Genomic DNA, 26459 nt, shown 5'->3' with positions numbered 1-26459 from the left:
AACTACAAAATTACTGATATTTGGAGCCGCGTGTAGAACATGCAGAACATACATTTTAAGAGTGAAAAGTAGACAAGAGAGGAAACGGGAGGGAGAAAAAGTGATATTCTTATGGAAATCGTAATAGCTGTTGTGTATAATGTGAGTTGAAAGGAAAATGATCATGCGGACGCATTCTAATCACTGATGCACACTACATATATGTATATTGTATAATATATGTATATGATACAATATTTGAACTGTTGCTAAGGAACAATACTAACTTTCACTTCTCTCTAGTTTTGTTTCAGGTTCAGCTTGTCCGTTTGAAGAGGATTGCTCTTCTGCAGGTGCACTAGACTGAGCAGGTCTTTTGAACTGCACCAATATCATGGTCATGTTGTCACATCCCTCGCCACCGGCAGTTGATGGTGCCAAACACCGGTCAAGTACTCTTTCACACACTACAGAAAGTCTCGTTTCCTGCAACATAAAATAATCATAAATTAGACGATTACCCAGATCAGCCCATAGACATTATACAATAAAATAAGCACTTCATAAATACAGAACATAAAAAGGCAACTGGTCATACTGATTTTATCAGAAATGGCAAAATGCTAGAGATTGATTTAAAGAAAATGGCTATTGTAGAGAAGTGCATTAAGTGATAAGCAAGAGATGGATTAAAGATCGCTATTGCAGAGAAGTGCATTAAGTATTAAGTGATAAGCTAGAGATTCAGTAAAGGACAATGGTTATTGTAGCGAAATGCATTAAGAGACAAAGAAGACAGTGCGACTCTGTCCACCATAAAAAAAACATGACATTGCTCAGCGGTATCCTTTACTAATTCTCTCCAGTTACTACAATCATAAATGGCACAGTTATTATTCGTCAAAGTACTAAGTACTGCATTAAATACCATCATCAATAAGCATAATTTGTGAACCAGTATGACAGCTACTTCTTAATGAGTTAATTCTTTATCATCTCATGAGAGAAAGGTTAAAACTAAGAACTCACCGAGTGCAATTGTTCATGAATAAAATCTACCAGTTGTTGACTCGACATGCAATCCCTGAAAATCATGAGGAGAAATAAATTATTATGTTCAGAAAGGAAGTCTGAAGGCATAGACATCTGTAGATTTCTCTCTTTCTCTGCAAATTACCATTTTTTGAATCACACTTGGTGTCAACTATGTTTTGGTAGATGGCATAGACATGCTAAGACCTCAACTTAAATGTATCTCCAAAAAATTAAATGAAGGCATTCGATTGATGAAAACTGAAAATAGGGAAATTCTATGTGATTTCTGAAAGAGTAATGAACTGATGATATGCATAAAATGATACATTTGTATAACATCATCTTTTGTGTTTATCTCTCTCATCCCGTCATTTACATTTTAAATCTCTCTCTCCCCATTGTACAAACTGGTTTACATGTATCATTTTTCTTTTGAAACTAGAGGCTTTTGCATCAGCGAGTAATTTTAAAAGATTAGTGTAGTTTACTCGTTTATATGCATGAAACAAGAAACTTATCCCACCCACAGAAGGGACACATGACATTGTCTTTCTAGTATGCATAAAATGAAGATCAGTTGGTTATTACATTTTAATAATGTAAGTGACATCTTCCAAATACATCATAACATTCAAAATCAAATGGGAACGTGGAAGTTTAAGAAGAATACCATATGCCATCACAAGCTAACACCATAAATTCATCTTCGTCACAAAGCTCAACCTATAAGAAAATATCAAATCAATAATAATATATCAGTCACTTAAAGTTGAATACTTTAAAGTAGCAGTAAGCCCTATGCCCCTTCGCGTGCATTTTATTATGGATCCTACATATAGAAAAATGGAAATGGTGGCACATCTATGAATCACTGGGGCAGCTAGCAGGATTATATTACAGTAACAAACTTACAGTGTTTATTTCTGGATTGGCAGTTACAATTTGTTTTTCAGCAGGAAGAAATTTATTCTGTTTAAATTCCATGTCACCTGCAGTAAATTGAAACACATTAAAGAATGACAAGTTCATAAACCATTTCCATTCCACCCCCCACCCCTCAAAATCCCAATAGGAATCTGTCACTTCACAAAGAAATTAGTGTCATGAACAGACATATACAAATTTGAAATCTTCAATTATGATTTCAAAACCATTTTCATTCTCTTGTAAAGAACCAAAATAAAACATACAAAATACAACAAGTAGAAAGTTGTTCATATGTGATTTTATTCATCAAGCACACAAATTCATGGACCTTCCTGAGCTAAAGATGCACTAGCACAGCCCCGGCTGTTCACTCAAGATATAAATAAAAAATAAAGAGAGGAGGAAATGAAATAGAGGCTTGATTATTTGTTTAAAAGTTCACTGGCCCATAGGTGCATTACCAATAGCTCTTGCAAGATTTAAACTTCCATTAACTCGTCCTGCATGAATAAAACCACCAGCTTTTAAGATTCTTTCCTTCTCAATCTCAAGTTCAGGTTTGTGATCTCTAGACAAATTGTAAGCCTGTAGAAAACAGCCATAGTAAAACAACATACGTAAATACCTACAAGATCTGTAACTTATAAAAACTGAAAATAAGAAGGGACAAACCATATCCTATGCCTTCAAAAAAGTCCCCCCAAGAACTTTGACCCACCGACTTAAGAGGCAGACATTTCCCAATGTACAGTTTTTAGACATAAGAAGTCGCATTTTATGTTTATTTGTACTTTATGTATATATCTGTGGACAATAAACATAATTAATATTCCACGAATTTCTGTTCTAAAAGTTACCTGCCCCTTCCGGGATATCACACAACGTGAATCACCAGCATTTGCAACAACAAGTTGGTTGTTTCTAATAACTGCAACACAGGCAGTGCTCCCCGATGTTGGTCCAGCAAAATCAGAATGAGGCCCCTGATTGCAACCAGTAAATTCAAATTAAGGAGATGCAGAAAGAAACTTATTTCTACTTACAGCCATCCGCCATGCACCAAATTACCAAGTATATCCAATGAAGCAGTGATACTGAAAAGTATCATTTAAGATATCCTTCAAATCTCACACCTACCTCCTCGAAAGCCCAATCATTAACTTGGCAGTTATCATCACTGCTTCGTGGAGACCAAATCAACCCTTCTAGCATCCCAGTAAACTTGTTAAACTTATCCCCCAATACTGATAATTCCCTCCATCCCCTTTGACCACGCATCATCTCATCCATTCTGTGTAATATTGAAAATGTCAAAAAACCAATTCATAACTTTTATTTTTGGATTTTTGTTTTAGGGTGCGGATAAGATGTATAAGTAATTAATAGTTACTATTTATTCTTTTTCAATTAGACCAGAAATGAGAATATATTTAACACTGCTTCCTGTCTGCTCCGTAATATGTAAGCTTAGTGTGTGACACAGTAAATTAATAAATACAATACCATAATCAGCAATTAATTTCTTCACACTCTTCCTATTACTCAAGTGCATAAAACATAACTAAATGACTTTTAGAGCGACCATTGTCAATGAAATTTCTTTGTATGTTAAAGAAAAGAAGAAAAAAAAAAAGGGATCAATAATAAGAACTATAAAACTGAGATCTTAGCTGATGATCCAAATTGAAGGTCATAAATAGTACAAAAATTCAACTCTTTGCAATCATGAAACATTGAAACCATTTTGTCATTTAATTGCAGAACTCAGGCAGAGGAATTAAGTGCTATAGCAGTGGCCATCATTTTACATCTAACCTTAAAAAGGCTTTCTGAAGGGAGGTTCCTATATCTCCAGTTAAGTATGCTTCACTTTTGAGCACCTGTTGGTGAAGAAACTTAGCACAAAACTTCGCAACCACCTTACCTGAAATTTTGGGATCAAGTGAGAACACAACATTGATTTCAACTAGACATAATTTATGTAGTAATTTCCTCTTGTTCTGTTGGGGATTATTGAAATTTGTAGCTCAAGTCAAATATGCATTCCATCATAAAAATGGTATAAATAGACCTTGATTTTTCTGAGAAAAATGGTTTGAAAGGGGCAACCAGAACCTATTTGTTTGAAAGGATATGTACGCAAACAAACAATTCAATAAATAGAGCATAACTACAGACACAATTTAGAAGCACAGTAGAAAATCCAATTGACCAAGAGATAGAAGCCCTGTAGGGTTTAAAATCTTGAGAAGCTACATTCAAGGCACACGTGTTACAGTGGCATAAATGGGATGCAAGGAAACATGGTAATGCACTAGGGTCTTCATGCATGCACAAATCATATGAGGAATCACTTCAAAATTTAAATCGTCCTCAAAAGTTGAAATCAGGCTATCTATCAGCTACAACTAGAGCAAAACAAAGGATAACTTTATGACTTCTTCAGAATAAATAAATAAATTTTCTGAAGCAAAAAATAGAAATATTATTTGGACCATGGTTTGGTTTCTGCAGAAGTGTCTCTTTTGTGAATATTCAGAGAGATTAGAGGGTATTGTTGTTTTGAATGTTCTACTTGATCATATAGGGATTCTCAATTCTTCTTTTCCTCCTTACTTTCTCTTATCTTTAGAAGATACTGTATACTAGCCTTCAATGCCTTATTAGACAGAGGAGGTTGGATTAGGAGTGTGAGATGCTCTATTCAAGAGAGAAAATGAAATGGAAAAGGTTAAAATAAATCATTCTTGCATGATAAAAAAAAAAAAAAAATTGTAACTTGTAACAAAGTAGTAAAAACGTGCCATAAACCCAAGTAGCCAAACTTTCAAACCTCACCTCCATGACCATCATAGACACCAAAAAATGAAGTTGACTCATCCAGATCAGTATATGCAGCATGCTAACAAAAGAAAAGAGAACAAAAATCAACAGCATATTAAAAGGTTATCGATCTGAAATCTGAATCAGGAAAAATCAATAAAATGAATTAAAATATATAAAATTAAAAACAGAATCAATGTATTCACTTTTATTCCTAAAATTGCATTTCACTTGACCAATTATTGCTTCTTTTAAAAACACAAACAAAAGATAAAATTCCATTCTGAAATTGCATTTCACTGGACCAATCATTGCTTCTATTGAAACACTGAAACAAAAGATAAAATTACTTCTTCTAGTTCCCTACATCATCATAATCTCTCAACCAAAATGACAAGGAAAGTTCAATTGCCCACTACATGAGATCAACAGAGTACTATACAAATATGCTATTATTGCCAGACACAATTGAAAACAACCTCTGGTAGAACAAGTCTCAAGAAATGTTGGGACGTTTGCCTTTCTCAGAATTTGGTAACAAATATTTATCTGTTTCTACCATTATAAAAGAGAGTATAAACCAAAAAAGAATGACTAACAATACCGCTTGTGAACTGCATGCAACAAAAAATAAAAGCACAAGAGAAACCTATAAACCTCAGCAAGAAAATACTAGCTTCATATCTAAACTCTTGGGGGCAGAAAGTCTGTACTGTTTATTTCTCCAACAAACCATTTGCCAAAAGCTCAAGAGTAACTTGCTGATCCATAAACCACGTTATTGAAACTATATGTCAATCCATGTGCCATACTAGTGTTTTAACAAATTGGGAGGCTAATGGAAAAAGGGGGAAGATGATGTTGCGAGAAACTTTATGGTCTATTGTAAATAGGAAAATAAATGGGGGGGGGGGGGTAAATCCAAGCGTAAAACAGGATTCAAATATTGATAGATTCTGAGTAGCATAATACCCTTGTCACCACGGGATACTTCTTACTAGACATTGCCATTTGCTACATTGGGGGTTTATAATTATTCACTTTAAAATTCTGGATTTATATGCAACAGGCATTTGACTTATAAAACTCGCAATTTTTTACAATAATTACTCACAGCATCTTCCATTGTTGCACGCCACCCTTGCATGGAGGATAAACCATATCTAAGACGGTCATTGTCACCATCTTCAGAAAACTTTTCAGTTTTGGGAGTGCTGAGATATATCCCCATTCCTATCTGAATTAAAACAAACAGGCAATAACTTTAATTTCTTAAAGCAGCGAAATGAAAGAAGACTTGAACCAAAAGAAATAATACATAGGAAAAATAAGTATGCCATTGATAATATTCTGATAACTGCAAATATAATGTGCAAACATCATACCAAATGGATATTTCATGCTATAAACGTGGGAAATAAAAATAATAAAAAAAGCTATAATTACACTGAAAGCACAAACAAAAACACTGCATTGGATAGGATATTAGTACACTTGCATCCAATGTATTTAAAACCCAGACAGGTGAGGAGTTTGGGTTCCAATACAATGTAGTCAAAAGCACTAAAAGACACCCTGCAGCACTAGAAGCGGTCAGTACCGCTTGGAAAGTGCCTCTGAATAACATTAAATAACCTCTGAAGGATCACTTATCTAATTTGCCAACTTTGACACCCAACTGGTAAAATAGGCAAGATGTTAAAAGAGTAACTAATGAATTAGATATTATAGCACGGGACAATTAAACCAGAGACCTAGCTAGTTCATGGTCTAGCTGGTTGAACAAGCTTCTGGCCGGCCTGATCTGGTTTTTAATACTTTGCTTTCACCAAAGAGGCACAGTGCCACAGATATATTAGCTTAAGCAACATATTTATGAGAAATTAAGATAAAAATATTTAAGATAGCAAAGACAACGGAATGGAGAGAAATGCGAGAAAGAACTTTAGTAATGCTGCATTGCAATCATAGCTCGGGAGAAAGATATTCATAAGGGAACTTTTTCAAGTCCGAAACTGGAAAGAAAACTCCACCCACCAAAGAGTCGTCTATACTTAAAATTTTTGTTTTCTTTCGCTCACAAGATTCAAGAAAGCTAGCACCGACAACAAAGTAACGGAAAGCCAAGCAACCTATATGAAGGAACCGATTACTTGCGATGGAAAATGAAACATAAAAATTGAAAAGTTTCATGAAAGTTCAACAAAAAGAAGCATACTCTATACAATATTCGGAGAAAAAAAGGAAAATTTGGACGACAAACAGAAAGCCCAATTTTGACTTTGAGAGAGTACATGAGAATATGAGACGACAAGTAAACAAATCAAATTAAAATACAAAAGAAAAACATAGTAAAAAGCGAAATAAAAAAAATAAAATTAAGGATTCAATCCGGGAAGGGGAAATAACTTGAAAGAAGAAAAAAAATTAGCGTAATCATATGTTCATTGAAGAAAAGAATTGGTGAAGAAATCGACGAGTTATAAGAATCATAAAGATAATAAACAGTTTGGGGGAAAAGTAGAGGAAAGCAGCAGAATGAATTGAGAAACGAAGATACCTGAAGTGAGTAAAGAGCGAATTGAATTGCTCGAGAGGACTCAAGGTGACTCTCCAGAGACTAACGCCATTTTCATTCTTTCTTGGATTTTGTTTGTTCTTATCCCTTTTTCTCATTATTATATGAAAATTGGAAAGAAAGAAAATAAAAATAAATAAGAAAAGTAGTTTCTGAAAGTCATATATCTTTTGCTTATTCACATATCCATGCCCCGGATTTCACTCCACCCTTACGATACGATCTCATCATTTTTTTACTAAATTTCATTATTCATATATGACGTCATCAGATTTGGTTCATTTTTTTAAACATATACACCCATACCATACCTCAATAAATAAAATTATCACACTTGACAAATATTGTCATTTTTTATTTTTTATTTTCTATTTTCATTTTCAACCTTTTAAACTTTTATTGTAGGTCCATGTATTTAAATTTTATCTCATAAAGTAATTTTTTCATTAAAGCAAGAGAATCACGAAAATTTACACTCACAACGTGACTCGTCTTTGCATCCAATTCCAAGGCCACACATAGTCACATGTTTGGTATCGTAAATAATAAAAAGATTTTTCGTTTTTGTATTTTAGTGACACATTTGATGAGGTTTAAATGACAGATAGTGACAACGAATATGCCTAATAATTGTTGGTAAGTTAACAAATGGCCATGCCATGCAAACTGAAACTAATGTGGCATCCTCATTTTTTTTTTTAATACAAATCCGGCACTAGAAAGTTCATAAATAAATATTATAATCAACCTCTCTTTTTTTTTTTAATATTCTTACCAAGTCCTGGATGGATGCATTAACTGAAATTATCATATCTTGACAAGTTGGTGTTTATACAATTATCCTGCAAAGTTTTAAAGAAATGGTTGGATATGACTTTTCATGGCATATTTATTTTAATCTTAACTTTTTTACTAAAAAAAAAATTAAAAACTATCCTGCTACTTCCAAAATCTAGGAGATTATGAATTTCATTAAACTAAATTTCATATATCATCAATTAAGAATTTCATTAAAGTAAAATTTTAATTATTTATAATTTTATCATTTTAATTTTTATTCAATCAAGTCTTTTTATTTTTAAAATTATACAAATTTGATCGTCCTTTAACCTTTTATCTAAAAAATTTAAACTCTCGCTTTCTGTTTTAATATGTGGAGATTTATAATACGTTTCAGGTACAAATAGTTATCAAAGTTAAAAGTTAAAAAATAGTTTAAAAAAATGAATTTTGTTAATAAATTGGAGGGTTAGATTCATGTCCATTACTTTCCAATTAAATGAATTGCTGATTTTATTTTATTTTTTTACTAAAGGCTCGTTTGACAGAGAAAAAAAATATCTAAAAAATAGAGTGAGTTGTTTGTCTTTGATTTAAAAAAATAATTATAGCAAAATATTCACACATTCAACGTTTTAGTAAGAAATAAAAAATTAACTCAACATGATTTAAATTTAATAAATTAAAATATTATCGAACAACATATTATTAAATTCAACACAAATTCAGTTAAGTGAATTAAAGATACAGTTAAATAACATATTAAGTATGAATAAAAAAATACGGCATCTATTCTTTTTATAAAATTTAACTTAAAACAATTATTTATTTCTTTATATAAAATCTAATTTATATTATTTTTATATTAATTATTTTTAGACTAAAATATTTTTAATTAAATTATATTCTTTTAATTTAGTAAAATACATAAATTATAAAAAAATTTAAGCATCATGCATTTGGTTAAGAGAAATATGAGTATTTATTATGAGAAAAAAAAAAGTATAAGACATAATATACTCTAAGATATTAAAAAATAGAGTGTTTCTAATATGAAGTACTTTGGTACATGCCTCATCCATGAGGTAGAAAATTTACCGGCAATAGCAAGTTTTCTAACTTATTTATATTTGCAAAATAGTCCATATATTATATGCGAAGGTACGGTGGCGACGGAGGCATGGTAACAGCAAAGGTGCCGTCTCTTTCCATGGTTGTGGCAGCAGAGGCGTGACCTCCTTTGCACGGTGGCAGTAGAGCCGCAGACTCCTTCAAGCAGTGGCAGCGGAAGTGCGGCTTCATTCATGCGATGATAGCGGAGGTGCCATCTCCTTCCACGATGGTGGCAGCAGAGGCGTGACCTCCTTCGCGCGGTGACAACGGAGGCGCGAACTCCTTCAAGTGGTAGCAGCGAAAGCGCGATCTCGTTCGCGCGGGTGGCAGCGGAGTTGCGGGCTCCTTCAAGCAGAAGCGTGACTTCGTTCGTGCGGTGGCAACAGAGGCGCGAGCTCCTTCAAGCGGTGGCAACGGAAGCACAACTTCGTTCGTGCAATGGCAGCGAAGGTACGACCTTTTTTCACACAATGACAGTGGAGCCTTCTATATTTTTACACAGGGACTGATATGCAAAATATATATAAATTTTTTTTTTCCAAGTTACCGGTTACAAATTTAAACTGTTAATTATTATAATATTAAATCTAATGGTCAAAAATAATGTTTCATCCATGTACTATATTTTTTGCTACTTCATGTTAGAATTTTCCTGGAAGATATGGATATTAATTGAAAAAGAAAAGTAGCATAAAGATAGTTTTAAAAAATAAAATAAAATAATTTTATTGTTATCAACTAAATTAACTATTTTTTTTTATCTTGATAATTTTGATTTATATTTTGAAAAAGAATGTGTATTTTTTTATATTTTTGAAAAGAGAGTATAATTTAATTTGTGGCGTAACTTTATCGGGAATCTTGACCTTTTTATCTCGTAACAGTGTTGATTGTATGGACAAGTTGAGGCAACAACGGGTACTGCTAGACAAATAAACAAAGAAGTTAAGCTTAGTGTAGGTTCCTTTTTCCTGGCTCGAGAGGGAAACAAACATACACTTCTATAATTAGTAACCTAATGTGTTTTAAAATTAAGAAATTTTGACAAAAGGATATAAGATCCACCTTGTAATTTGAACCAGGATATTCTCTTTGTTGCTTTGCAATAATAATAAGCAACGTTCAAAATATTCACATTCCATCTTGTGTTAGTGAAGGAGATTTCAAAATCCCTATTATACAGTGAATCAAATCTCACGTACGGAAGAATTGAATAGTTTAACATGAACTGTATCACACACAATCTTTATAAATATGTTAGAGGTCATGCTCAACCCCTTTCTTTTTAATAAAAGATGCTCTATCTGCCTGTGTTGCTTCCTCTAACATGTTCACCTGTCTCCTGCCATCGTATAATATACGTATCAACTCATATCATATGATATCCCACTACGTACGTCTACAAGATTTCTCAACAATATAGTGCTTGCTTCAATTCTCATTTCTCAATAATGCAGATGCTGTCGTTGAAAATCACCACATCTTATAATTATTATATTCATAAACCACATAACTGAGAAAGTGGGAATCTTCCACTTCTTGATGGCTTGATGCTACACATAATAACATTTTCTCTTTTAATTTGTGGAGAAACATTCATTTATATGTATTTATATATTTGTGCCAACGTTACTTCTTTTTTAAGGGAAATGGATACCTAGTGTGAACGTAAGGACCCTTGCAATCAAGTTATATATGTACACTTTTTATTACATTAGAAATTTGAGTAAAATTCACCCAGCGCTGTGGATGGAATATGACTTTTAAATTATTTTTGGATTTTAATAATTTCACATAAAATGTACAGTACATTTCTTGAAATGTCTTTAACCACATTCATGATAGAAAAATACTCTCTTTTATTATCACAGAGATAATTTTTGGATTAAAAACATTAAATAAAATTAACCTAATTGAAATTTGTTTATATTTTAATCTGAATATTTTAAGTATTTTTCACTTATATATAAATGCATATGGAATATTGTATTTTCCAACATGGCAATTGACTTTGATATTTATTTCTTTAAAAAAGGGGTAGAGCCTGAATAGGTTTGTTAAAAAAAGAACAAAAAAAAAACTTGAGTTTTAAAGTTAGAAAAGACTTATCAAAGAAAGTTGGAGTACAATGAGAATTAAAAGTATCATTATCATTATTGATGAGGTTTCATTGAACAAATGAGGGAACTAAAAATTAAAAATCATTAAAATAAAAAAGCACACATTTATAGTTAGAATTTAGTAAGGATTAATAAATGTTAGAAATGATGGAAACAGTACAGGGGGTTATGTTTTCATGCGTCGCAACGATCAATTTCATAGTTTTAAGAAGCAGAAGCGAAAGCGTTTACTTAACTTGAAATTGATTCGTTGAATATATAGTTGCACTATTGGGAGCTTTGTAACTTGAAACTTGTTGGAGGAGATGAATTTAGAAGCTGCTAAGCTTTTTTTATTTTTAATTTTTTTTATAATGAAGCGTAATTCTTTCCCACCAAAAATAAAAATAAAGTGATAATTCTGTTCTCACTAACATAATTACATGGAAAAGTACTATCCCTATGAAGTTACAAATTGACAACAAATCAACGATCAATTTGTCAAATCATATTGTTGCTCATGGAAAAATTAACATATTGGGACCCAGTTTTATTTCTGGAGAGACAAGTAAACAAAGAGATACAGTTGGAGTTCTGCAATACGGAAAAATATATCGCATATAAATTCACAAAATCATTGAACTATGGAAGGTAGTAAAGAGGATACAGTGTTAGTTAGAAAGAGTTAAAATACTAACTCTAGTTAGTTCTCTCATTGTATATAAGTTCAACTTCTCTATATTTCTAAATGTATTCAATATTCTTCGGACTCAATATAATTCACTCTCTATTAGTTTCTCTCAACATGGTATCATGAGCTGAAGGTTCATTCTCCGGGAAACGCCATGGCTTCCGCACCAACAAAACTGTTCATTCCACAAACCTTCTCAACTCCAATCTCATCCAAGCTCAGCGATGATAACTTCCTCACATGGAGGCAACAAGCCGAATCTACAATCAGAGGGTATCGCTTACAGAAACATATCCTTGGAGAAACTCACGTTCCCCCTCGGTACAAGACAGATGAAGAAGAAGCAAAAGGGATTCTTAGTGCAGAATATGAAAACTTTGATCAACAAGACAATTTGCTCAAATCTTGGTTATTGGAAAGCATGGAGCCTCAATTCAAGGTAAGAATGGTTGGATACGAGTGGTGCCATCAAATGTGGAGAAATCTGGAAACATACTTTGCTTCTCAAACCAAGGCCCGTGTTAAGCAACTCAAGATTCAACTCAGAGGCATCAAGAAAACCACTGCCATCAATCAATACCTTCTTGAAATCAAGAAGATTGTAGACACCTTGGCAGCAATTGGGTCACCTCTCGATACAACCAAACACATTGATGCAATCTTTGATGGACTGCCTGAAGAATATGATCCATTCGTGACCTCTGTCCTTACAAGAACTGAAGACTACACTGTTGAACAAATTGAAGCGCTTCTGATGGCTCACGAAGAAAGATTGGAAAAACACAAACGTAGTGACAGTGCAAGCCCCCAAGTCAACCTCGCCCAAGGAAACCTTCATGCAAGAAAACAGTACACCAATCAAGGTAGAGGTTTTAATAATAATATCAATGGAAGAAACTCTCAAAGAGGTTGAGGCCGGGGAAGAACGAATCAGACTTATGGAAGAGGTAATAGGCAACAGTGTCAAGTCTGTGGAAAGATGGGTCATATAGCATTTCACTGCTGGCACAGGTATGATCAGCAATTCACTGAACCTAATTTCAATAATACCACTAATGCTTACAGCTCAGGGAATTCGCAACAACTCCAAGCCATGTATGCGGGCTCTCAAAATATAGCATATGATGATCAATGGTATCCAGATTCTGGAGCCACTAATCACCTTACACCAGATTTGAGTAATCTTGGCTCAAAATCTGATTATACGGGTCAAGAAAAGATTACTGTGGGAAATGGACAAGCAATTGGAATTAATCATACAGGTACATCATATTTTCTTACTCCTATGTCATCCAGAATTTTTACTTTAAAGGATCTTTTACATGTCCCTCAAGTAACCAAAAATCTGCTAAGTGTATCTAAGTTTTGTAGAGATAATAAGGTTTACATTGAATTTCACACCCATTATTGTCTTGTTAAATCTCAGGATTCGAAGGAAATTCTTATACGAGGGAACCTTAAAAATGGCTTATATGTTTTTGATGAAGTGCAAATCATGAAATCTGATACTCATAAGCATACTACTGTTCATGACCCTACTGTTTTGAATGTTCAAAGGTCTAAGACCTCTTATGATGTATGGCACAATAGACTCGCTCATGCCTCTATGAAAATTGTAAAAACTGTAATGAACACTTGTAATGTTCCTTTGCCTGTTAGCAATAAAGATATTTCGGTTTGTAAGAACTGTTGCATTGGAAAGTCTCATGCTCTTCCCTTTTCTGATTCTTCCACTGTATATAGTTCCCCACTATAGCTTGTCTACAGTGATGTTTGGGGTCCCTCACATTACGCATCTAGAGAGGGATTTAGATATTATGTTCATTTTACTGATGCTTATTCAAAATACACATGGATATATTTCATGCATAATAAATCCGAGACTGCTTATCATTTTCATCACTTTAAAAATATGGTTGAAAATCAATTTCGCACTCATATTAAAATGTTTCAATCTGATGGAGGAAAAGAATTTATGCGTCTTACAAAAGTTTTCAATGAAAGTGGCATTCTTCATAGACTAAGCTGTCCTCATACTCATCAGCAAAACGGTTCAGCTGAGAGGAAACATAGACACATTACTGAGATTGGCTTAACTCTCTTAGCTTCGTCTGGCTTGCTGCACGAATTCTGGGCTGATGCTTTTAGCACTGCCCTGCATGTAATAAACAGACTTCCTACTCCTATTCTTGGACAAAAGTCTCCATATGAAATGTTATTCAAGAAAATACCAAATTATTTCTTGTTAAAACCCTTTGGATGTGCTTGCTATCCTCATTTAAGACCTTTTAACAGTCATAAAATGGACTTTAGATCCTCTCAGTGTCTCTTTATTGGATATAGCATGCACTATAAAGGATATAAATGTCTTACCAATAATGGCAAAATTATCATGTCCAGGAATGTGATCTTTGATGAAGACACATTCCCTGGTGCCTTGTTTTTCTCCACTAACAAAACTGCAGGAATTTACACGCCCACATCATCTCATACAGTACCAAGTATTCCAGTTTTGCAGCCCACATCACTGGTTCCATCTACCTCTTCCAACACCAGTTCCCTCTTGGCTCCACCCACTTCCAATATTGATCACTTGAATGCAGATTCTGGCACAACTCTTCCTCCTTTATCATCAGACCTGGCAGGAGTACCAGACAACACACAAACTGATATACGCTCAACCAATCAAGCTTTGGAAAATCAACATCCTATGGTCACCCGAGCAAAAGCTGGTATCTTCAAGCCCAAAGCCTACCTTGCTACGTATGAACCCACAACTGTAGCTCAAGCTTTGGAACACAAGCATTGGAAACAAGCTATGCAAGCTGAATATGATGCATTGATGAAGAATTGCACTTGGGAATTAGTTCCTTTACCACCCGACAGGAAAGCTATAACGTGTAAATGGATATTCAAGAATAAGTATAAACAAGATGGTTCAATCCTTAGACACAAGGCTCGACTAGTGGCTAGAGGGTTTAATCAACAACCGGGGTTAGACTACACAGACACCTTCAGTCCCGTTGTTCGGCCTGTCAGCATTCGGGTTGTGCTTGCCATAGCAGTTTCAAAGGGCTGGCCAATTCACCAGATTGATGTAGACAATGCCTTTTTAAATGGAGATTTAAAGGAGGAAATATACATGCTGCAGCCGCAAGGATTTCATCAAGGGAGTTCAAATACTGTATGCAAACTGAGGAAAGCCATTTATGGTCTCAAGCAAGCTCCAAGAGCCTGGTTTCAGAAACTCACTATCACTCTGATCCGATTGGGCTTTACACCAGCAAAATCAGATCCTTCTCTTTTCATTTCCACATCCAGAACTGCATCAATATATATTTTGGTCTATGTTGATGATGTGATAATTACCAGCAATTCCGTCACTGCTATACGTAGTCTTATTCAAGCTCTTCATCAATATTTTCCTCTTAAAGATCTTGGCAGACTTCATCACTTTCTGGGGATTGAAGTTCACTCAGACAGTGCAGGTGGTGTTCATCTTTCTCAAGCCAAATACGTCACAGACATTTTAGATAGACTCAACATGACCAATGCTAAATCTGTCAAAACACCAATGGCACCTACTTCAAAACTAACCAATGATGGCACAGAAGCATGTCAGGATCCGAGTCTGTACAGGTCAATAGTTGGAGCTCTGCAATATTTAACCATTACCCGACCTGATATTGCCTACACAGTCAATAAGTTGTGCCAATTTATGCATAACCCGTTGGATGTTCATTGGAAAGCAACAAAAAGGCTTCTTCGGTATCTCAAAGGGACTTTACATCATGGATTACGTTACAAGAAAACCACTGATACTGAAATATATGCTTATTGTGACTCGGACTGGGCGAGTGATCAAGAGGATTTAAGATCAACCTCAGGTAATTGTGTGTACTTAGGTTCCAACATTGTGTCTTGGATGGCAAAGAAGCAAAAGGTAGTATCTAGGTCCAGTACAGAGGCAGAATTCCGCAGTATGGCAAGTCTGGTGGCAGAAATCCAATATGTTCAGAATCTTCTCTCAGAACTTGGTCACAGCAACAAAAATCCACCTCTAATTTGGTGTGATAATCAAGGGGCGGCTCCTATCTCTCAATCCAGTTTTACATACGAGAACCAAACACTTTGAATTAGATTTATGGTTTGTCAGGGAGAGAGTAGCTCAAGGGAAGATTATAGTCAAACACATTCCAGCAAGGCTCCAAGTTGCAGATTTGTTGACAAAGGCCCTCAGTACAGCCATCTTTCTTGATCTTAGAGACAAACTTACTGTAGATAGAAAATCCACACTAAGTTTGAGGGGGGATAAAGAGGATACAATGTTAGTTAGAAAGAGTTAAAATACTAACTCTAGTTAGTTCTCTCATTGTATATAAGTTCAACTTCTCTATATTTCTAAATGCATTCAATATTCTTCAGACTCAATATAATTCACTCTCTGTTAGTTTCTCTCAACAGCTAGGTAAATTTCTAAGTTTAAGGTTGTGTTTGGATTGAAGATGGATTTGGGAGAGTGGAAAAAGAAAAATTTGAAGAGAAAGAGAATGGAAAGTGAGATTATTTGGATTAAGGGAAAGATAGTCGAAAGTGAGTGGAAAGTTTGTGAGAATTTATGTAGAAATTGATTGATGTGATAGATAAAAATTAAAAATTTAATAAATGAATATGTAATTTACACTTTTACCCTTGGATTAAAAATGAGTAAAATATTATTTATTATAAATAATAATAATTACAATAAAATTATATTAATAGGTAAAATTTATTAAAAAAATAATAAATAATGATAATAATAATAATAAATATTAGAAAAATAATAAGAATCATAATAAATAATAATGATACTAATTATAATAAATAATAATAATATTAATAATAATGATAAAAATAATAATATTTATAATAATAAATAATAATAATGATATTAATAATAATATTAGTTGATTTTCCAATTTGGCATGCTTGGTTGGTTTCCAAAATTCCAAAAATGAAGTTGAACAGGGAAAAAAGCGAAGAAGGTATTGGCATAAATAATAGTATTATTTTATACGGTAGTTAGATAATTGAAAAAGGAAAAAGCAAGTGCCAAGTGAGGGTGCGGTGATAGTGTATGAATTAAGGTTGGGAGAAATGGGTATGCCACATAATCGATTATGTGTCATGCATAATCGATTATGTGTCTCCATTCTTCATCTCTCTTTAGCCTTTGAGGTAGGGGTATTATCGAGTTTTCTCATTTCTTACGTGGCTTTCATCTCTTTTCTTCACAACTTTGCGAGGACGTTCTCCCGCTTTTCTTCGCTTTTCTTTCGGTGCAAATTAACGGAAACAAACGTGAAGTTTCTTCACATTTCGTTCATCGTGAACAGTAAATCCCCTGAAACAAACAAGGGCTAAGTGACAAATTAGGTGTATTGTCATTAGCAAGTCTAAATAAAAAGGGTGTTGAGACTTGAGAGTAACTTAGTTTTCTCTGGTAATTAAATAGTTAGTTGTTTAGTTTTTTTTTTTTAGATATAGTTAGTTGTTTAGTTTATATCAATAATAATTACTCCATCTATTCTCTATTATGAGAAATAAAAAAGAGAAAATTTTATGCATATTCAAAAAGTTGGTTATTTATATTAAATTTTATTAATTTCATAAAAAAATTCTAAATTGTCTTTATTATAAATATTAACAAACAGTAATACAATTAAAATATCATGTATTAAAGAAAGAATATTTTAGAAAAAATATCATTAAATAATATAAAAGTAGTTAAATTTATTTATATTTAAGAAAAAAATATTTTTTATAATAGAGAACACAAATAATATTAGTTATTAACAAACCTTTTGCAAGCTGATTATTTTTAAAATAACCTAAAAGTTGGCATGCACGCTTTATGTACAATTTAACTGCAATCAAAATACTTGCATGATCTTACACCAGCAACATTTTAACCTTTAGAATGATTAAGACAAGATTTCATAGTATTATTTAGTATAATTGTATGAGCTATAACAATAATAAGGAGATATAAATGACTAGGAATTCAGGGTTGCTTTGCTCATGCATTCCCCCGATCTTCTTCCGGTGTATTTTAATTTTCTTTATTAGCGATGACAAATATATTCGTATCCGCGGATAATACTCAAACTCGTCCCAACTTTGACGGGGAATACCCGGTTTGACCGGGTACGGGTACAAGTATGTACTTACCCGTCCCGTACCCATACCTTTACCCGTCCCCGTTTCTATTTTTAATTTAATATCCACTTTCAATTTAATTATATTAAAAAAATTTAATATTTTTTTATTTGTGATTATTTATTATAATATGAGATAGAGAAATAACTTAATTATAATTATAATATAATAAAAAATAATTTAAAAATATCATATTTTTTTACAAAAAATAAAAAATAAAAAAATTGACATTGACCGGTACAAATACAAGTTTACCCGATATCTAACGAGGACAGGGATGAAAATCACATACCGGACAGGTACGGGTACGAGAACGAGGATGGATTTAACTCGCAGGAACAAGGATGGGTATCATGAAACCCGTACCCGACCCGCCTCATTGCCATCCCTATTTTTTACAAATGAAAAATGCTTCATCCTTCGAAAAATTATTCCGAAACATGATCCGAATTAATAAAAAACTGATTTAAAAAATAAAATATTAAATTAAATAATTATTTTATAATAAATTTATTTAAAAAATATTAATATTTTAATTATTCAGATACTGATTCGACTTATCGTTCGGAATATATAAAAACGCTCTTTACAAATACCTTGAATACAATTATTTGAATAACTAAAAGTTCAGCAATTTACAAACTAAAAATGCATTACGTAAATTGCATCCGTCCATTCGGTTGCATTTATCTCACCCATAACAGTGCTCGGATCCGACAAGTGGTAGGAAGTGTAATAAATTCCGTAACCCATCATCAAAATATTAGATTAACAAGTTAACAATTAAATTGGTGAGTCGCTAATTAAATTACATTACTCAATTTTTATTAATTTTTTCAAAAACATATTAATATTAAATATATTTATAAATTTTAATAAATTTATATCATATTTTAAATTTTAAATTTTATCTTATTTAATATTATTTTTATTTTTATTTTGTATAAAGAAATATATAAAAATTACAATATTAAACTATATATTAATATAAATTAAAAATATAAATAATATGTATATATAATATACTTTTAATTGATATCATAATATAATATATGTAATATATATATATATTATTAAATATATAATTTAAAATTAATAATATACTACAAAAATTATTTAAATTCCAAATATTACAAATAAATACTTTAAAAAAAAAAATTAAAAGTGATGAAATACATTTTTGTGATTGCACGGGTTTAACCTCGATTCATTGGTTGAACCAAAAAATTGGCTGACTCATTTCAATTTATACCAGATCAAATACACAACCAATCTAACTCAAAACTCAAACTGACTAGACCACCAATTCCGAGTTCAACCAATTCAATCATTTGATCCCAGCCAGTTTTTAAAACAATGCTAAATTATACTCATTTAAATATAAGGTTGTCCACAAGTTACGTTCAAAACCAATCTTGATTCTTGAATTATAAGTAGTTATATTTGTTACAGAAAATATAAATAGTTATATTAATTAATTTTACTAAATTTATAATAAAATTATAATATATTAATTTTACCTTTTATTTATTATTAAATTTTTATAGAAGAAGTTAAAATATTACTCTATCTCAAAATTTTATACACCAATACCATTAAAAAAATGATAAATAGAAGAATTTAAAAAGTATGAGAATATTTATTTATTAAATTCTCCATGAATAAAAAATACATATTCTCATAATTTTTAATAATCACAAAAACTGATAAATAAAATTAATATTTTATTAAAATCGTAAAGTATCTTATGAAAAAAAGTTACTATTTTTTTTAAATTATGCCTTTATAATAAGGAATTGAGAGAATAAAAACAAAACCTAAGACAGTGTGTTATACACGCAGACATTGCATCAAAATACCGAGCCTGTGCTTTATTGCCACCATGATCTAAGATTGAATGGTATGAAGTAATTAAACTGATAAATGTTTTGCTTAATTGTCAATAAACTTGGTTACCCCATGAAAACATTGGTAATGTTTATATTTTATCCCGAGACAATCTATTTGCGAGCAGAACCCTAAAACATTGAATGATTAAGAGCCTGATTGGTTTATCATCAAATCAACGAAAATCAATTAAATAATCTTTACTTCAAGTTTGTCGGAATCTTTAACCAATCAAATCTGTTGTCCTTTAAAAAAGAAATGAATTAGACGATAGAGAAATGGAATCCCTAATCCGGAAGAAGAATAGGGAAAGTTCTTATTATGATTATTATTAGGGTAGGTGATTTAGTCGAGTAGCGGAAATTAACAGACGACGAAAGAGTAGAGATAATTAATTGAGAAGGCGAGCAACGACAGGGTACTTAGCTTGGAATTTGTTCTCCCAATCGTTGAGAACTCCGATCTCCTTGTCGGAGAGGCCATCGAGGGAGGGGGAGATGTCTTCGTCGTTCTTGCTCATCTTGGCGAGGGCTCTGCTGGCGTCCCTGCCGGCGAACATGGCGTAGGGGCCGCCGGGGCCGTAGAAGGATTTTCCGGTGGTGACGTCGTAGACGCGGCCCTTCACCGCCACGTAGATGGGCTTGGAGGGGTCGGTTCCGTTGTACTGGCTGAGCTGCTGGGGTGTGAGCTCCATTGATTCTGGCAGCGTTGATGAGATGAGATGAGAGGATGGATGGATTCTAATTCTTTGGCCTTCCACCAACTTGTCTTTTATTCTTCCACCTTCCCTCACCCCTCTAATACCTACTCCTCTCTCTCTCTCAATCATTTTCTCCTTTTTTTTTTAATTATTATTGTTATTTCTTTTGTTTTGAATTATTTATCTAACATACGTATTTTTAAAAAATTATTGTAATGAAATAAAACATTTTTAATAATTTATTTTATATGAGAAAATTACATAGCTAAATATGTATTAATTCAGTAAAAAAAAATATTAGTTTTGGTATGTTATAAAAATCAATAAATTTACTAACAAAGGGTTAATTTGAGTAATAGTAAAATTATTTTTTTTAAAACAAGTTTTATGTATAAAAATAATAAAATTAAAAAAAATACTTTAAAAAATTAATATAGATAAATAATGTGTAATTAAATAATCATGTAAAACTCTTTATACTATTAATATATATGAAATATTTATTTTTTAATTTATATATACCTAGTAAAATTTGTCTAATTTATTCCATCTTTCTTTCTAACTCCCATCCTTCAATTTATATACATGCAATGACAAGTTATATTTTTTTTTTACACTAACAAGTTAATTTTTTTATTGAATGTTGAATATATAATATATAGAGTGACTATGTAAAATATAATGTTTCTTCAAGCTTTCATACTTGATAACTCAACTACTCGTAACAAAAACACAAATCAATTAAGATTATTATATAAACAATTCTTGAATATACGTACAATAATATATATATATATATATATATATATATATATATATATATATATATATATGTGTGTGTGTGTGTGTGTGTGTGTGATTACAATATCCCAAATAATTAAAAACATAAAAGTCCAAGCTACCATCAAGCAAACTCTAAAAAAATAGTTATATAAGAATAGCCCATAACAAATCATCATCCTTTATAGCAAGGCCTCTAAAACAAGACTCCTCCTCTAGCTTATCATTATCTTGCTCTCATATCAAATATAATCACCATAGTCCAACCATAAAAGAACATGCAAGAGTAAACTTGAGATTGAAAGAAATCATATAATATAAAAGCATATAGGCTAACTATAAAACAACTTCAACATCATAACTCAACAACAACCTAAGGTCAATCAAGCCGCATGTCAACATAATATACAACTTAATAGCATATCAACCTAGTACATCCATAATACAACTTTCCAACACTACATGTGATCAACACTACACTCACAATGCAACTATTTAATAGCACCACAACTTAAACAACATTGCATCATAACTACATAAATAAACACACATCACCACCTTATGTATTAACAATCTTCAACACATCATCTTAGCAACACAATTTCACAACTTATCAACTTTCAACTTACAACAAAATTACACAACTCGTCATTATATCATATCAGCGTATAAGTGACACAACTTAATCAACATAGCTTATTATCAACTTGAAAAACACAAATTTGCAACACAATATAAGCGCAACACAACAACAACACCTCAACATGGTATGCAACAACCTTCAAAAGGGTAAACAACTCAACCACATAACAACAATTTCAAATCACACCACAACTATGCAACTTAACAATAATTCAACATAGCGTATTAATAACTTCACAATCAACCCATCACATGCATAACACCATAACTACATGTGTCATCATGCACTTACTTAAGAGATCTCTTACAACACTAGTGAGCAGTATAAGTGGCTCGACTCTACTAAACCAACATGATCTTTTTACACTAGCTAGATTAACAACTAATTTAAATACCAATCCATGAAAATATGGTTTCTTGGATTTCGTCACTTAAACTAGGAAAGTCCAGTAACCATCATTAGTTATAATATAGTTTTGGTGTGGGTCTGTCACGACATTGATATATATTAACCAAGTCATCTATAAGTACAATCCACTAACTATTCTCACGATACCATGTACTTCTCTAGTACTTAGTTAAGGGTTTTATCCCTTGACTTCATACCTTACTCAAAAAATAAACAAGGACCTCGAGGAAACCCAACACCCCATTATAAGAGACAACATCACTCAAGGAAGATTTTTCAACAATTGGGCTCTTAGAACACCACAACACCATATTCTCACAATGTAATATCCAACTTTTTAAAACACCTTATTGTATAGTCTTAAGTCAATCATCTCAACACAACTTAATGCCTTAAGCATTTTCAATACCATAACCTCAACATGTCAATATACAACTATCAACAATATAATCATCAATATACATCATCCAATATCATTGTATACATAATTAACACCATATATCAATATATAATGAACTACATTCAAACAATAAAATTCATAGTAATGTTATCTCACTTTTGTTCATGAATCTTCATTAACTATAACAACATTTTTGATTTCTAAATATCACATCAGTTAAGTATGAATAAACATTAAGATCTAATGATTAATAAATGTCAATTTGATTAAAAAATTAAAAATATTTTAAAAATTAGAGGAACAAAATGTATTTATTTTAAAATAAAAGGATCAAAATTATTGATTGACGAAAATAAAAGAACCAAAATTGTAAGTTAACCTATTTATTTTATGAATAATTTTTTTATTTACATATTTTTATAGTTTTTTATTTCTAAACATAAAAAATTTATTGTCTTATATTCAAAATTTAAGTAGCGTTTGATAGTGGAAGGGGATAGAATAGAACATAATGAAACAAAACAATAATATATTTATATTGGGTTTGGTAATAACAAAACAGAATAGAACATGGTTCTATTTTGTGTTTGGTGCTTGTTGAACAGAACACAATGTTTAATTACATATATCCCTATCCTGTTTAATGTTTGATTAAATATAAAAAAATTAAACAAAACACGAAAATGTTCCATTCAATGTCTATATTGAAAAACTAAAATAAAATTAGACAACAAATTCAATAGTCACACAAACCAAATTTACTAAAAAAAAATTAAATTACTTGTTGATATATATATATATATATATATATATATAACAACTTTGATTTGATTTGAATGGTTTTAACATTTTCTCTATTAGTAAACGATAGTAATTCAAATGATCAATAGTTTATATGATGCAAACAGGAAGACACAAATTTCAATGATGCAAATAGCACAACAAAAGAGAAAAAAAAACTTGTTTTATCCTTGTATGTAGTGAGAACAAAGAACAGTGCAAGGAGAGGGAGAAAAAAACATCCAACAGTATCGAGCGAAAAAAAAATTACGATAAACATTTTATTTTTTAGTTATATGTGCAATGAAAGAATTATGAAAATAAAGAGTGATAATTTTATTATTAAAAATATTTAATAAAATATCCCGTCAGGTTCTAATTGGTTTCACTTTTTTTTTTAAAGAAAAAAACATTTCACTAATTTAATCATGTATCCCGAGATAGAATTGTATGTCCCGTACCGCGGGTATTTCAAACGCAATCTTAGTGTTATTATGATAACTTTTAGCAATAAAAAAGGAAAATGCTACACTTTCCAATAGAACATGCAGAAATTTCTTCTGAATTATTAAAAAATTGATCTAAATAAAAAAAATTAAATAAAATAATTATTTTATAACAAATTTATTAAAAGATAATAATATTTGAATAATTGGGATGATAATTCGGAATATGTTTGGGTTTGTGTAGCATTACTCGTAAAAAAGAAAAATATAAACTTAGCAATAAATGTTTATAAAATATATTATCCTGTTAAATTTACTTTGAAATGGAGATGGAATGGAAAAGCAAAATTAGTTTTTGGGTTGTCGGTCTGCGCAGGAAAAATCAAAAGAGAGAAAGAAAGACGCTTAAAACTTACAAGGAGCAGTGGGCCCAGGCGAAGCAATATTGTATTACTATTTATTAATTATTCTGATATGTTTATGGATGGACATAGAGTTTTGTTTACACGCCAACAAAAATCGTTCATTCATCTTACCTGCAGTTCTGATTATTGTAATCGTTGGGAAGACAAAAGAAAATGAGTGGATCTGTATCTTCTACGCTGATTCCCAGTAACACTTTCTTCATATCACGCATTCCATTCCCAATTCCTGACGCAGTAACGGTTAAGGGCAAGAACAGAAGTTGTCACCTACGCGTCCACGTTTCTATGGTGGACTCCTCCTCAGCTGATTTCACCAGACGCATCGAACAAGCCTGGTTAATTTCTAAGGTCCTATTTCCTATTTCTAGATGCATATTCTCCCAATTTCGCATTTCTAAAGCTTTAGGGTTAGTTAGTAGATATTATAAAGTTCAATAATATGGCAATTTATTTTGATATGTTTATGATGGTTGATGGTTGCAGCAACCAAGGCCAATAGTGTGTTCATCTTGCAACTCAAAAGGGCATATTGAATGTAAATGGTGTGCGGGTACTGGCTTCTTTATTCTGGGTGATAACATGCTTTGTGAAGTCCCATCCAGAAACACTACCTGTATCATTTGCACTGGAAAGGTACCTCTTTTAATGCAAATTCTCTTCACCTATATTTTCCTTAGCATGGGTTTCATTTTTTCTCTTTAATTTGTTGTTTTTCAGGGATCAATGTGCTGTTCTCATTGTCAAGGAACAGGCTTTCGTGCAAAGTGGTTGGGAGAACCTCCTACTAATACTTCCTAATGCTGGAGCATGGCTTCTAAGTAGTGAAAACTGAAAAGTGTACTTATATATATACCTCGTTTTACGTGTGTCTCGTAGATGCAGCAGCCTCTTTAGCTCCCAAATTACTTTTACATTGAACAATGTTGTTGTCAAGTTATTCATTTTTTAACACTCATATGTTACTGGAAGCAATCAGTTAATATTATTTTTTATATGTTTATGAACTTGTATAAATGTCATTGTTTTACTCAATGAAATGTATGGAGAAGCAGTTACGAAACCACAATACAGGCTGTTCTGTTTCAACATGTAGACGCTTAAGCTCCCTGACAGAACGCATTATTCTGTTTCAGTTGAGGTTAATTTTGTGAAAAATAACGGCACTGACTTCACCAATAATATATTAACAATCTTGTGCGCTAATCATTTTTTTTTTCTCTTTCTTTTTTCTTTCTAACATTATCGATGTACAAGTCCCTCTTGATGTATTTGCATCCCAGAATACTGCAGATTCATGTTGAAATGAATATTTCGAGGGTTTTCTGCTGAAGCATGCCCTCCCCCGTCATATCTCTTCATTAAATTATCAATAGGAGGAACCTTTTTCTTGTTTTCCTTGTCTGGTTAACACAGAGGGATAAGATATTACTAAATGACATCCAACTATTAGAGTTTAACCGCCTCAGACAAATGTGATTTCGCGTCATTTTTGCTTTGTATAGTTACAGTAAACTAAATCAAGTCTACTTACTAAAAGTTATTATCTGAAGTGTCTCCTTCAGGAGTGTTCAAGAAAACCAAAAGAACCAAATTGAATTAAAACCAGATGGAACCACTTTTAAAAAATCAGAATCAATTATTAAAAAATCAGAATCAATTATTAAAAAATCAGAATCAAATAATAAAATAGAATTTGATCTAGTTTTTAAAATAAAATTTTAAAACTGAACCTATTTTTTAAAATGTTCAGTTTGCTAAAAAAATCCA

At 32.0% G+C, this 26459-nt stretch overlaps 3 protein-coding genes across 3 annotated transcripts; 1 reads left to right on the top strand and 2 right to left on the bottom strand.

Moving 5' to 3' along the window:
• Window positions 1-87: 87 nt before the first annotated feature.
• On the bottom strand, window positions 88-7483 carry LOC109817094 (Protein phosphatase 2C family protein). The gene is made up of 11 exons (XM_083077483.1): window positions 7325-7483; window positions 5879-6001; window positions 4780-4843; window positions 3757-3865; window positions 3079-3232; window positions 2799-2924; window positions 2403-2526; window positions 1927-2003; window positions 1685-1737; window positions 1009-1063; window positions 88-465 (listed from the first exon to the last, which is right to left on the bottom strand). The coding sequence occupies exons 2-11, from the start codon at window positions 5993-5995 to the stop codon at window positions 262-264; spliced, it is 1083 nt and encodes a 360-aa protein (XP_082933609.1). The 5' UTR covers window positions 5996-6001; window positions 7325-7483; the 3' UTR covers window positions 88-261.
• A 12902-nt stretch (window positions 7484-20385) lies between these two features.
• MAPR2 (membrane-associated progesterone binding protein 2) lies at window positions 20386-20909 on the bottom strand. The gene has a single exon (XM_020382305.3). The coding sequence runs from the start codon at window positions 20802-20804 to the stop codon at window positions 20502-20504; it is 303 nt and encodes a 100-aa protein (XP_020237894.1). The 5' UTR covers window positions 20805-20909; the 3' UTR covers window positions 20386-20501.
• A 3829-nt stretch (window positions 20910-24738) lies between these two features.
• LOC109817115 (uncharacterized) lies at window positions 24739-25696 on the top strand. Its single transcript, XM_020382311.3, has 3 exons — window positions 24739-25040; window positions 25176-25325; window positions 25410-25696. The coding sequence occupies exons 1-3, from the start codon at window positions 24846-24848 to the stop codon at window positions 25488-25490; spliced, it is 426 nt and encodes a 141-aa protein (XP_020237900.1). The 5' UTR covers window positions 24739-24845; the 3' UTR covers window positions 25491-25696.
• Window positions 25697-26459: the final 763 nt, after the last annotated feature.

The sequence above is a fragment of the Cajanus cajan genome, chromosome 6 (assembly GCF_000230855.2).
Source record: "Cajanus cajan strain Asha chromosome 6, NIPB_CcT2T_4, whole genome shotgun sequence".
Classification (NCBI taxonomy): domain Eukaryota; kingdom Viridiplantae; phylum Streptophyta; class Magnoliopsida; order Fabales; family Fabaceae; genus Cajanus; species Cajanus cajan.
The sequence above is the reverse complement of the archived record's forward strand: the minus strand, read 5'-3'. Positions and strand labels throughout refer to the sequence as shown.